The following is a 14,987-nucleotide window of genomic DNA, read 5'->3' on the forward strand; positions in this document are numbered from 1 at the left end:
TGACCTATAAGAAAATTCTTAGGAATAACTAAATTGGTTTACCAAATTTACTGTTTGAGACAATACTCCATCATTATGTGTTTATTTATGACATTTTTCATGTTGGTAAAACCTTTGTAGTCCTCTGTAAGTATACATGAAAGGGTTAACACCTGGGGTTTAATTATGGATGGAAATAAGTATGAGACAGTAGAGAGAAAATAATATTTGACATTTCTTACCTGCTACAGGACACATTATTAGTTCTCAACTTGTCTTACATATTTCTCAGGTAGACTAATACAAGCCTCACAAAATACTGAATAAACCAGAATGTCGGCTTATGTATTTATTGTGAGAACGCTTACTGTCCTCTGCTAAAATCCAGTCATCTTCTATCCCCAGCAACACATATCTACAATGCAACAAGAAATGGAAGACTTCATGACATACTTTTGTCCAGTTGCACTAGGTAGGCATAATCTGTAAATTTGCTAAAGACAAGTTGGGAGTGGTGATGCATGCCTTTATTCCCAGCACTCTAGAGGCAGAGACAGGTGAATCTCTGAATTTAAGGCCAGCTTGATTTGCAGAGAGAGTTCCAGGACAGCCAGGGCTACACAGAGAAACCCTGTCTCAGACAAAAAGAAAGTTTACTAAAGACTGTCCTTTGATCATAGCAGAGGAAAATAAAACACCGGAAATTTCAGAATTACCAGGATGCATACATAGAAGATGCAAAGCACAATAAGCAAAGATGGGGAAATGACTCAGTGGGGAAAGTGCTTGCCATGTGCTACTTGGATGCTAATGTCCATGTTAAAATAAAAAGAAGCCAGGTGTGGCAGAGTGCAGCTATAACCTCGGAGCTAGGGTGGGGAGAAGGGACAGGAAGCTCCCTGGTGCTCACTGGCTAGGCAGTCTTGCTGAATTAGTGAAGACTAAGTTCAGCACCAGACCCTTCTAATATACATTAAGGCGTAGTGAGTGATGGAGGCATCCAACCCTGACTTTTGGCTTTCACATTCGTAAGTGTACCTGTGAGGGTGTGTGCATGCGTACATAACATGCAACTGCTTACACACATAAATGTACATACAGATAAAGAACAATAACGGGGCTGAGGAGAGGGCTCAGTTGGTAAGTGTTTTCTGTACAAGCATGAGGTCCAACCCCAGTTTGGTCATTGGCATCCACATAGAAAGCTGAGCATAGATAGCAGTGTGTGCTCGTAATCTCATCAGTGGGGAGGAAGGGCCAGGAGGATGGATTACTGGAGCTTGCTGGTCAGCTAGCATAGGAAAAGGAGGGAGCTGTAGGGTCAGTAAGAGACCCTGGAGAGAGAAGTATAAAGAGATGGGAAGGGACAGAGGGGAGCAGGGACAGAGGGGGCCATTCGGGCAGAGACAGGAAAAGCAATAAGCAATAAGCAGATTCTCAAAATAAACTGAAGAAATCTTGTGTGAATCTAGAATACTTATAGATAGACATCAGTTTCTTCATTGTTGATTCAAGTAAAAACTCCCATTGTGAGATAGTGTCTGTTAAGAGTACAGAGACCAGCAGGTAGCTCTATTGAACACAGACTGATTGTGGAGCCCAGGGTGGAAGTTTACGACATGGTTCCAAAGGCTAGATGTTTACCAGTTTCTCCACAAAGAGGGACTTCAGGATGGTATTTTAATTTAAAATAGACATTTTCGTAGAGAGATTGGATAAAAAGAAACTACTCATCACTACTTCCAGAGTATGAATTCAGTCTTTCTCTATTTGAGCAATGAAAATATTCAGCAGTGAATATTCGGCCTCCACCTGTGGAGGTGGAGGAGTGGAACAATCTCGCCTAAAACCTGGAAACCCACAGAAGCCCCCTTACGGAACTCCTGCTGCACTTCCTGCTTCTGAGTTTTCATTCTTCCCACTATCCAGGCGCCTTATCATTGTGGACTCTCAAGGCAGGAACAGAACAAACTGAATTTGTCTTCGCCATATGATGAGGTGAAACTGCTGCATGACTTGTTAAAGATCACAAAACATCAAAGCTCCCAGTTTCCAACTTGGGTCTTTTCTGGCTACACATCTTTTCCATGCAGACTGTTTTGTGAAATGTTCTTACAGGCTTTATGGGAACAAATTCCAGAGAAAGTGGACATTCTCCATATTCAAGAGCCTACCATCTCAGAGTGTTTTATGGCACAGGTGGGCACCTGTAGCCCACCACACCCTGGCACATGCATCCTTCAAACTCTAATGGAAGACTTCAAGTCTGAATCCTTCGTGATTTTAAATATGGTTTTCTCTTTTAGGAATTTGTCAGTAATTCCTATGCATTGAGCTAAGATGACCATTTCTCCACGAAGAAAGCCAATATGGGCAAGAATGCATGTTGGCTTCTTCACTTTCTTCTCTCCTTTTTACTTTTGAATTTCTCATTTGACTATTTTATATACATATACAATCCATTTAGATATTATTTACCCCAAGCTTTCTCCTATCATCCCTTCTGACTTAGTTCAACCTGTCCCATCTCCCCTTCCCCCTTCTTCTCCTCCTTCCTGCAGCCCTCCTTCCTGTACTTCATTAAGTCATTACTTGTTGAAATGTTGACTGACCTTATTGGCTTGGCTTGTACAGGTAACTCTAGCTTCAGTGAGTCCATGTGTAAAACAACCATATCATATCCAGAAGACAGCATTTCACAGCAATCCACTACATACTCCAACTTTATTTCTCCCACCCCCTGAGCCTTTGAGGGGAGTAGGGGTCCCCTGTAGGGCTGAGCACTCAGGGCTCACTGATTCTTAGTACTGTCATTAGTTATGTGTTGCTACAGAAACTTCTGCTGACCACAGAAAGTTACTGCTCTAGCTAAGGTTAAGAGAAGTGTGAATCTATGCGTGTAACAGAAATAGAAAGCAGTTTGACACTGTGTTCATTTAGCAGAACAACAGTAAGAGGTTCCTTCCCACCACAACCTATGAACTCCAGAGTCTTTCATTTTCTTAAAGATCCACTTGGCTCTTAACTGTACTGTTATTTGTATGAGTAGCCAACTTGGATAATGGATAAATGTCTCCTATGACTTGGGCAATGTCTCAGGCTAACTTGTGACGACTTGGGCTACAGACTCTGTAATATCATGATATTTGCTTGCTCTGCTCCTCCTTCAAACAGCACCAGCACGATACTTGTGTATCATCAGTTGCCCCGTGATAATAAACAACCCAGACTGTTGACTTGTATATTTACTGTGAGAGACCTCACTGTCCTTCAAAAACATGGCAAATCCATGTTTGAGCCAGGCTGATATAGCTTTAAATATTGCTTATGGATGAGATTCCCCATCCAAAAAGATCAGTACTTTACACGTTCATTCCACATCTGTACACAGCACTGGCATTTATTATCCAAAAATGGTGGAACCATTCGCTAATAAAGGACTGTTGTACAAATACTCATTCAGTTTATACAGCAGAACACAGGCAACCATAAAAATAGCTCCATCGTATACACTTCATGGGAATCCCTCCCTCCCTGGCTGTCCCATTAGACACAGCTTTGTGCATCATCTACAGAGGGAAAATCCCCAAATTTTTACCCTTCTTAACACCTTCTCTTGAATATGGAATAGACATCTTGAATCTATTGTCTTACTGTAGGGTATTTTTATGTGTGAGACATACTTGCATATCTGCATATTTTATTGTATTTATGTACTTATGTGTCTACATGTATAGTTTTAAGTGGATGTTCGGAGCCATTCTCAATCACTCTTCCAACTTCTTGAGGAAAGAAAACCCATTCAAGCCTAGCGCTCCCTGATAGGGCTAGTCCCGCTGGTTGCCTTGCTCTGGGGGTCTCTTGTTTCAACCTTCCAGAGCTAGGATTAATTTAGGGTACCACTCTCACCAAAATGATATGTGGGTTTTTGGATATCCAAACTGCTGTCCTCATGCTTTTATGACTAATTGTTCTTAAACTGTTGAGCTGTCTGCTTAGACCCTCAAATATTTTTATTATTGTCCCAGCCACCTCCTCACATCTGAGAAAACATAAATCCAACTCCATCTTTTGGAACATATGATTCCTTTCATCGAGCCCACCTGCAAATCAAGATTAGGTATCTTTTCAAAGTGTGTCCACCTGGCTCTGTGTTCACTGCTTACAGATTTTTTGAGTGTATATGAGAGTCCTCCCGCAGCCACACCCCACTCTGCAGCAGCTCCTCTCATGTACTCTTTCTCTTGGTGTTTACTCACTTTTATGTTCATATTGTCATGTGGCATCTCTGTGTTTGTTAGATATTGTCTTTTTTTAGCCAATAGATTATTGAAGAGTACAGGGGCTTGTTTATTTGGTTCATTTCTGTATGGTAGCTTATGATAGGCTCCCAAATATTTGTGGATAAATTGATTTAGAACACTGAGAAGTAAATCTAACCAGGCAGAACAAATTTTTGTCTATTCAGTTGTTATACATGTGTAGAAATAAGCTTTCTTGTCCTGTGTATAGGCCTACTCTGTAAAAAGAATCTGCCTTCTAATACAGTTACAAGATCAAAGTGAGGTCATGTCTATGAATATCACTGCACAGTGCTTAGCACACACACTCAAAAAATAGCACTGATGATTCAGTCATACTGGAAGTTTTACTTGAATATTTCATCAGATTGATGTGAGATAAAGAACTAACTGTCCTCTTTTTAAAGTTTTTATTTTTTAAATTAATTTAATTTACATTCCAATCCCAGTTCCCTCTCCCTCCTCTCCTCCTGCTCCCCCCCACTCTCCTTTCCTCCCATCTGTTCCCCATGGAGAGGGTAAGGCCTCCCCTAGAAGCCTACTAAGTCTGTCCCATCATCTCGTTGAGGCAGGACCAAGGCACCTCTCCACCCCCACACCCCTGTGTCTAGGCTGGGCAAGGTATCTCTCCATATAGAATGGGCTCCACTAAGTCAGCTTGTGCATTAGTGTTAGATGTTGGACCCACTGCCACTGGCCTCATATATTGTCCCAGCTGCATCACTGTCACCTATATTAAGGGAGTCTAGTTTGGTCTTATGCAGGTTTCCCATTTGTCAGACCTGAGTCAGTAATCTCTCACTAGCTCGGGTCAGCTGATCCTGTGGGTTTCCCCATCGTAGTCTTGACTCCTTTGTTCATATTATTGCTCCTCCCTCACTTTGAATTGTACTCCAGGAGGTTGGCCCATTGGTTAGTTGTGGATTTCTGCATCTGTTTCCATCTGTTTCTGGAAGAGGAGAACTGTCCTTTTGAAGACCATATGAAGACCATTATTGCATATGTCTTGGCATGAAGTGTGGGGGATTCTACATGTTACTGGACAAAAGCCTGTGGTCTACAAGGATGTACCTAGTCTCCAAGAATGGTCCCAATGATTCATAATATGACAGTATTTCATGGAAAGTGACAAATGTGGCAACATGCTTTCAAAGAGAAATGATGACTTATAGGAATGGTTGTGCACGGGTTAAATGATAAAAATAAAATTTCTTTGGGTAAATTCTTCTTTTTAAGGCATGATTTCCTAGGACTAACATTCCCAGGAACACTGTTTAATCAGGCATATGAACAGTTCATATATCATGACCTAGACAGGTTGGCACTTAAAATTAACTACCACATGGACAAAGTTCTAAGGTTACAAATAAAGGCAAGAATTCTATGGTTTGAGATCCACTCATCCCTGTTTCTCAGTTTCTCGTCCCACTATGGTTTTTCCTCTCCTAGGGGGAATTTGGAAATTTTGGTAGTTATTTTGATTGTTTTGATGCAAGGCAAGGGGATTTTGAAACAGCAACTGATAGAACAAAGACAGGAATGTTGCTTGGTTATCTTACAATACACAGAATAGCTCCCTCTATATACTGGCTCTGTACATAAACAGGGAAAAAGATGCAAGCCACATATATGACCTATATAGTGGACATATACATATATCACATATAGTTTATATATGTGGTGTTAATATAACATATATAACATATAGCACACATATGTTTATATATACATAGCATATATAACACATAACACACATATATGTTTATATATACATAACACACTGTGTAGTCAGACCTCCACTTACATGGGCTCCACATCCTTAGATTTAACCAGATGCAGACTGAACATATTAAACATTTATTAATGTGTGCGTGATATGTATATGTGCTGCATGTCTCTGAACATGCAGAGGAACAACTTGAAGGGATAAATTCTCTCCTTCCATCGTGTTTGACCAGAGATTGAATTCAGGCCATCAGATTTAACAGCAAGCACTTTTACCCACGGAACCATCTCACTGGCCTTGAACATATTTAAAGTGGTATCCATACTGTTTTCTGGTTATTGCCTAAACACTGTAGGATATTAACTATGTATACAGTGTTTATATTGTATTACCTTTTCCAAATAATATACAGGTGATATAAAGTACATGGATTGATTTTTGGTTGCCATTGCATATGACAATACTTTATATAAGGAATTTGAATATTTTCAGAATTTGTTATTTGGCAGGGGTATCGCAGCATCAGGCCTCACGGATAGCCATGAGTGCTTGTATTAATTAATATGTATAATACATTTTGACAAGATATAAGTTAACGACAATGATTGGTTTTACTAGAGGAGGTGTGCCATTTGGAGGATGTCACTATAAACATTCCTAAGGCATTCAGGTCAGACCTTAAAGAAATAAAAGAAATGGAATCCAGGATAGATGCTAGAGCAAATTCGAGGATCCTGAGGTATGAGTTGGCTTGGTTTTCCACAGGAGGATGCTGTGCTGGAGGCTGAAAAGAGCCAGGGACTGAATGTGAGTGCAAAGTGACTACTGATCATGAGGTTCTCACAGCATCCCTACAATTAGAGGGCTCAACAGAACAGCGTTTTCAGTTTCTCTTTAGGAACTTCCTTCTGGCTGCTGGGTAGAGCCATCCTGGGGAGTTTGTATAAGACAAGAGAGAAATGCCTTTGTGTTGGAGCCTAGAATTCCATCCACAACAAGCCCTTTGGGTCAATGTGTAAGGAAAGCAGGACAGTGGATCGAAGGTAGCATATCTCCTCTCCCAAGCTGGCCTTATTCTCTAGCAATTAGTTCCTGAACACTTAGCTCCAATTAGTTCAGGAAGGGGTGTCTGAAAGTCTGGGGACCTCCATGTCAACAGGTCTGTCTTTGTGCACCAGTTCTTTAATTGCTTCTCTGGGCTCTGCTGCGTGGAGACCAAAGAATGCACAGAGGGAACCATTAAGAAGGAAGTCAGAGCAAACAGTAAAGAATGCAGGGAGTGTGGGATTTGAAAATTAGAAACTGATTAACAGAAAGATGAAGACCGGGCTTTTGGGTACTGGTGGGAATTACCAATGTTAGTGGTCAGAGTTGAAGGCAACCTCCTCTCCTACAGCATGTGGGTAGTTATTTTCCTAAGACTTTGTTGTGTTTGCAGACTTTTTTAAAATTTGCATTTACTCATATCCTATCACTATAAAATTAATGATGGCTTCTATTTATAGTCTGTGGAGAGAGAAGAAATGTAAGCATTTGTCATCTTTGTGGGGGAGGGTTAGCAGAAAAGACAGTGATCATGAGTACTCAACTTAGAGACACCAAAACTTCCAGTAACCAACATAAATCATGTTCAGTATAATCCTTTTCAATCCATATTTTATTTACATTTAAAATTATACACACACATATATACATACAATTATACACACATATATGTGGCATATAGTTTGATAATCTGATGCAAATAAAATCAAAATTAATTTTTGATGACATTGTCTCATGTGTCCTGGGCCATCCTCAGACTTGCTATGTAGTTGAGGATGTCCTTGAACTCATGATCTTCCTGCCTCCACTTCAGAAATGCTGAGATTACAAGCATGTGTCACTATATATAGTTAAAAATAATTTTAAAAATCCACATGAACTGGTATGTCAGCATTTTAAATGAAAAGGGAATAGCATGCGACCTTTCTAAGTCCTCCTCACCCTGACCTCAGTCTAGAGATATGACATTCATTCAGTAAACCTTTTGACTATTTTAAATTTACATGACAACTAATGCTAACTAAAGCAAATAATACGATATGCTTTAATTAAAAAAATTAAATTTCGTGTGTGTGTGTGTGTGTGTGTGTGTGTGTGTGTGTGTGTGTGTGTGTGTACAAGCATGCATTCATGCATACAGGTACATGTGAATAGGGCAGAAGACAACTTGCGGAAGTTAGTTTTCTCCTTCTACCTTATGGGTTCCAGGACTAGAACTCACGTCATCAGGCCTGGCATCAGTGCCTTTAGTAGCTAAGCCATATGGCTGGCCCAAGGTTTGTTTTACCTTCATAGTAATTGATATTTAGCCAATTAAACAACTAGTTGGCTTTTTCTCTAATGACCACAGGGAACAGTGGTGAAGTTTCTAGAGTGCCAGTCACATATGATGGCAGATGCCTTTAATCCCAGCACTCGGGAGGTAGAGAGAGGAGAATCTCTCAAGTTCAAAGTTAGCCTGATCTATAGAGTGAGTTCTAGGACAGCCAGCACTACATAGAGAAACCTTGTCTCAAAAACAAACAACCAAACAAGAAGAAGAAGAAGAAGATGTTTCTATGGTATAACTAATAAGTCATCTTTGCTGTTATTGCTTTCACCAGAGGAACATTAACTTTAGGACTTGTGCTGGCCACATAGCTGTCCTCAACTGTAACAATTCCAAGCATTGATGAGTAGGGTAGCTTAGCATCTGAAAACCTTCATGTCTTAGAGGGAAAGCATAGGATGCCCCTCTCCCCAAACATTGTGACTTACCCCCTACAATTTCTAATATAACCTAAGAACTTGTTCTTAATTTTTTTAAAGCATTTATTTACTATTTTGAGGCACTGGGGTGGAGGCAATATGCATATGTTCACAATTCTGTGTCACACGTATGGAGTGAGAAAATAGTCTGTGGGAGTAAGTTCTTGTCTTCTACCATGTGAGTCCCATGAATCAAACTCAGATTCAGCAGCCAAGTACTTTTACCTATAAGTCATCTCACTGGTCCAAAAAATCTGCCTTTAGAAGAGGGCATGCCTATTTTTAGGATAAACAACTTGGTACAACTTAAGCATTGTTAATATTCCCACATTTGACTGTGTGATGTAGTTACATCACAGCCCAGATGTAGTTACACTAAAACTATTGCAGGAAGTTGCATTAAATTTGTGCCTAGGATGCTTATAAGACATAAATGTATTTTATAGTTACATTTGGGACCTATCCCCATGATATTTTACTACATATATGGACATATTCTAAGATCTAAAAAAAAAGTGTCTGACATTTTAGATAATAGAAATTTTTCCTATATTTGCTCATGATGCTCTTTTTTTACATCAATGCATCAGCAACCTCCACCTTAAAACACGAGAGCCAGCTTGTCTAAACTTACAAGTCCCTCCTCAAATCTTGCACACTGAACGTTTCTTTCCAAATCATAATAAGAGTAAGTCCCGGCATTCTTAACTCATTTGGCTGACGTATTCCAGATTTTGTCTCTTGTTCTCCTGAATCTTCCCTTCTCAGTCTAGAAAAGACTGGCTTCCCTAACTCACTATCCTTGAGAAATAAGTGTCTAATATTCAGCTTCAACTCCAAGAATAAGTTCCATTCTAGTTTTGTAGTTTACTGGGTAAGACTTTGGCTAACTTTCTTAATCTCATTATTACTCAGTTTGCTCATCTTCAAAATGGGACTAATAATACTACTCCTCTGTAAAGTAAAACAACTCATATGTTATTTGTTATACTCAAGATCTCTCATTACTCTGGGGAAATTGGAATAATTGAAATCAAAAGCCCGATAAGGCGGGGCCTATTGCTCACTAAGCTATAATCTACCATAATTCTGCAGTCAAGCTAGAGTTGTGCTGGTAAGTAGAGTGCTTGCCTACCACACACTGCTCCCTTGCTTTGAGTACCAGCACTGCAAGTTTTAATAAAAATAAAGGCACTAGCGCAATGTCTCCAGTGAGGAAAAGTGCTAGGAAGGAGAGTCCTGAACTTGAACCCAGAAAGATGGAGGGAGAGAACTGACTCTACAAAGCTGTCCTCTGACCTCCCCTTCATGGTATGCACTCCTCTTCACACACATACACACAATAAAAAATGTAATATTAAAAATGTGAAAGAATATGAAATCCATTAAAAATACCAAAATGGCTATAATCAAAAAGTCAAGAAATAATGAAGAGTTGTCAAGGATGTGGAGAAATCAGAACCCTCACACCCAGCTGGTAGGACTATATAAAATGAGGTAGTTACTTTGAAAGACACTATGTCAGATCTTCAAATAATTAATCATTAGTACACTTTATCACCCATAAATCCCATTCTAGTATGTACAGTAAAAGTTATGAAGACATACATTCACACAAAACCTCTATATAAACATTTATAGCAGCGTAATTTGTAATAGCCCAAAAGGCGAAGACAATGTAAATGTCCACCAATTGTTGGGTGAATGTAGACTGTTCAATCAATGAAACAGCTTGAGTTCATGTGAAGGAATAAAGCACTAGTCCACACTACACAGTAGATGAATCTTGAAGACATGATGTTATGTAGAAAGATCCACCATAAAAGATTATACATTGTATGATTCTATTTATTTTTAAAAAATCTGAAGTAACGAATCCACAGATGCCGTATAATAACGGTTATGAGAGACTGACAGAAAGATATGGTTGAAGGGTAAGAGTTTCTTTCAGGTTGAAGAGGTAGTTCAGTCAGAAAAGTGATTGCCTCACAAGTCTAAAGACCTGAGTTTGAGCCCCAGTATTCGCCTTGAGGGGTTGCATGCACTTGTAATTCCAACCCTCATGAGGCAGAGACAGGAGGATCCCTGGGGCTTGAAGGCCAGCCAGCCTACCCTACTTGGTGAGTCCCAGATTCAGGGAGATACCCTGTCTTTAAAATAAAAAGTAGACAATTACATTAGGCAATTGTGATATTCTTGGGAGGCACAGGCAGACAGATCCCTGAGTTTGGGGCCAGCCTGAACTACAGAGTGAGTTCCAGGTCAGCCAGGGCTACAGAGAGAAACCCTGTCTCAAATGTCCCCTCCCTCTCTCCAAGAAAAAAGGTAGACATTATTTCTGAGGTTGTCCCCTGGCTTCATGCATGCATGCACACCAGAACATACACAAACACACAAAAGATCTCTCTTCCCCTTCCCCCTCTTTGAGACAGCCTCACTATGTAGTCCAGTATGCCTTTACCTCATAGTGTAATCCATGCTGGCCTTGCTCTTGTTATCTTCTTTAGATGCCCAAGCACTGAGATTACATTTGTACAACACTGAACTCAGCTAGGATTCAGAGAAGGAGGTGTTAAATGAGTTAATAAGGGTCCTAAAGTGGCAGCTACTGGTTGTGTAAACCTCAAAAGGGTAAGTTATATGGTATGTTAAGTTTGGGATGGAGATGCCTATAAATAACTATTAAGCAGCAAGGAGGAGGGATGGGAAGAGAGATGGAGGGGAAAGGAGAAAAAAGAGGTTAGGAGAAGAGAAAAGAAGAAAGGAAGAAAAACAGAAATAGAAAATGAAAAGACGGAGGGAGAACAAGAGAATTTCTCCCCACCACATTCCTTCCAGAAAACCAATCTCTTCAGTTTTGCAGAAATAACTTGTTGAGGAAAGCCTTCTTCATGGTTACCTTCAGCTCCTTGTTCCTGAGACTGAAGATGATGGGGCTGAGGAAGGGGGTGAGGACCGTGTAGGTGATACCCATCAGAGTGTCTCCTTCCAGAGACTTGGGACCCTTGGGCTTGAGGTAGATGACAGAGGCAAAGCCATAGTGCACAATCACCACTGTGAGGTGGGACGCACAGGTGGAAAAAGCCTTGTGCCGACCCTCTGCTGATGGTATCTTCAAGATGGCTGCCACAATGAAGGCATAGGAGAGGAGGATGAGGAGAAAGCATCCCAGGAGGGCCGTGATGCACACCAGACCTACACCTCTGGCTACCACAAGTACATTCCCTCCACATGCCAACTTCAATAGAGGTGGAACATGACAGAAGAAATGGTGGATCTCATTGGATCCACAAAAAGTGAGGTTGAAAATGGCTGTTGTCACCACCGTCCCCATGAATGAACCACCCACCCAGGACCAGGCAACCAAGCAGGTACAGCCACGGGGGCTCATGAGCACATTGTAACGCAGTGGGTGACAGATGGCCACGTAGCGGTCATAGCCCATGACAGTCAGTAGGAAAGAGTGGGTGAAGCCAAACGTGAAGGAGAAGAACATCTGGCTGGCACAGGCCAGGAAGGCAATGGAGTGCAGGGTGGAGAGCAGGTCAACCAGCATGCGTGGGATGATGGCAAAGGTGTAGAAAATCTCAGAGATGGAGAGGGCACACAGGAAGAGGTACATGGGTGTGTGGAGACTGCGTTCGCTCCAGATGGTGGCCATGATGAACAGGTTGCCCAGCAGTGTGAAGAGGTACATGAGCAGGAAGAGCAGGAAGAAGACCATCTGAAGGTGAGGGAAGGTAGAGAAGCCAATGAGGATGAACTCTGACACAAAGGAGTGATTTAGCCCCAACATGGCAGCCACTCCTGAAAGGGGTGAAGGAACATGACTGAGTAATTAGGATCACAGGGTTTGTTTGTTTGTTTGTTTGGTTGGTTTGTGTGTGTGTGTGTGTGTGTGTGTGCTCTTCTTAAAAAAGATATCTGAGAAGCTTCTTTACCTATCAAAACGTTACCTGAAAAAAAAAACATATTTTTACGGTCATTCCTTGGTGTCACAGGGAATTGTTTCTATAACTCCCCACCAGACACTAAAATTTTTGCTACTCAGGTGCATTATGTAAAATATGGTAGTATTTGCAGAGTCTATGTGGATCCTCTCCAGACTTTAAATCATGTCTAGATAGCTTAGAATATCTAGTATTATGTAAACATAACACAAATAGTTGTTATACTGAATTATTTAGCCAGTAATGACTGGGGATAGGGATATAACTTATTAAATTGTTTGCCATGCAAACATAGATATATGGTGGTTCATTTTCATAAGGCACATTTTGAGAGCTGGGTGTGATGGTTTACACTTATAATATCAGCACTGGGAAGGTAGAGAAAGGAAGGTTCCTGGGTAGCACTGGTCACCTAGCATAGCCTTGCCAGTAAGCCTCAGGAACAAACAACAGACCCTGTCTCAGAAAACAAACTGGATGGTATCTGAGGAATGACTTCCAAGATTGGCCTCTGGCTACATACAAGCACAGGAGCACAAATAACACACACACAGACACACACACACATACACGCACACACTTCGCTCATGTACACACATGCATATTTTAAAAGATTATTGAGTCATTTTACTTGTGTCTGTGTGTGTGCTTGGGTGTGTATATGTGTACAACATGCATGCAGGGGCCTATGGAGTCCAGAAGAGGGTGTCAGATCCCCTGGAATTGGAATCATGGGCAGTTGTGGGCCACCCAACAGGAATGCTAGAAACAAAACCTGATTCAGTGAGATACTCTTTGTCTCAAAGCAAAGGTGGAAAGTGATAGAGGATCCTATGGCCTCACATATGTACACATACACTAGACACAAATACATCACACTCACAACACACACACAAACACACACACACACACACACACACACACACACACACACACACACACAAATAAGAGAAGAGAGAGAGAAAGTAGGAGGGAAAAAATCTAAGAACTAAATCAAAATGAAAAGTTACAATAACTGAATGAAATCAAGACAGGAGTATTGAAAGGATGCTAGCAGAAAAAGTAACAGATTTTAAGTAAGACCTCCAGTTTGTTTAAAAGAGTTTGTATATGGGCTAGAGAGATGGCTCAGAGGTTAAGAGCACCAACTGCTCTTCCAGGGGTCCTGAGTTCAGTTCCCAGCAACCACATGGTGGCTCACAACCATCCGTGATGAGACCTGGTGCCGCCTTCTGGTGTGCAGATATACATGGAAGCAGAATGTTGTATACATAATAAATAAATAAAATCTATAAAAAATAAAAGAGTTTGTATAGATCTTAATGGTTTTGTAGTTTATTAAGAGTATTTGTGGTGCTGTCAAGATAAGGTAGGTGAGATACAGAGGACCCAAGTTTAAATCCCAGCACCCATATTGGGCTGCTCACAACCACTTGTAATCCAGCTCCAGGAGATCTGATCCCTCTGGCCTCTGCAGGCACCTACAGTCCTGTGCATATACCTCCCATAACCATAATTAAAAATTAAATATTTAAAAATATAATAAAAAGAGCTTCTCTATTCTGCTTGTGATTTTTTTTTAGATGGGTAAGATCAAAGTTAGCTAAAAGTAAAACAGTAAAAAAACATAGTTTCTATTCAAAGTAGCAGCAAAATTGATAAAATATATAGCAAGTAGTTTAATCTAGGTCATAGAAGTCCTCCATGGAGAGCAGTTATACCATACAGGAGCAGAAACATGACAGCTATTTTAAATAACTTGATGAATTTTAAAGAATATGGCAGTAAGATACTAATTCTTCCTGGGATGATGAATTTGAAAGACTATAGCAGTAAGATACTAATTCTTCCTGAGGTGATGAATTTGAAAGACTATGGCAGTTAAGATGCTAATTCTTCCTGAGGTGATGAATTTGAAAGACTATAGCAGTAAGATACTAATTCTTCCTGAGGTGAGCTAAAAAAGTACTTTCAAAACTACAGTTGGATTTTTTTTTGACAAAGTGAAAAATTAAAACAAAACAAAACAAAAAACCTTCCAAAGCAGAGCAAAGATCCACTAAATAAATTAAGTAAACCCTGAAAGGAGAAGAAGGAGAAGGAGCAGGCGGGAAAGTATCTCCAGGACACTGAGTCAGATGAGCAAGCCTTCCAAACACGACCAAACAACAGAGACATCAGCTCCTGAGAAGTACAAAGATGGCTTCCTCACAGCATGAACTCATAGTCAAAGATGGA

General features: G+C 40.5%; 1 protein-coding gene across 1 annotated transcript; it reads right to left on the reverse strand.

Annotated features, from left to right (window-relative positions):
- Positions 1-11,650: 11,650 nt before the first annotated feature.
- Positions 11,651-12,598, reverse strand: LOC100772946 (olfactory receptor 10H5). The gene has a single exon (XM_027416930.1). The coding sequence runs from the start codon at positions 12,593-12,595 to the stop codon at positions 11,651-11,653; it is 945 nt and encodes a 314-aa protein (XP_027272731.1). The 5' UTR covers positions 12,596-12,598.
- Positions 12,599-14,987: the final 2,389 nt, after the last annotated feature.

This window comes from Cricetulus griseus, chromosome 5, assembly GCF_003668045.3.
Source record: "Cricetulus griseus strain 17A/GY chromosome 5, alternate assembly CriGri-PICRH-1.0, whole genome shotgun sequence".
NCBI classification, from domain to species: domain Eukaryota; kingdom Metazoa; phylum Chordata; class Mammalia; order Rodentia; family Cricetidae; genus Cricetulus; species Cricetulus griseus.

Excerpts from the sequence above, each read along its gene's own strand:
- LOC100772946 (XM_027416930.1), bottom strand. The coding sequence starts at position 12,595 with ATGTTGGGGCTAAATCACTCCTTTGTGTCAGAGTTCATCCTCATTGGC.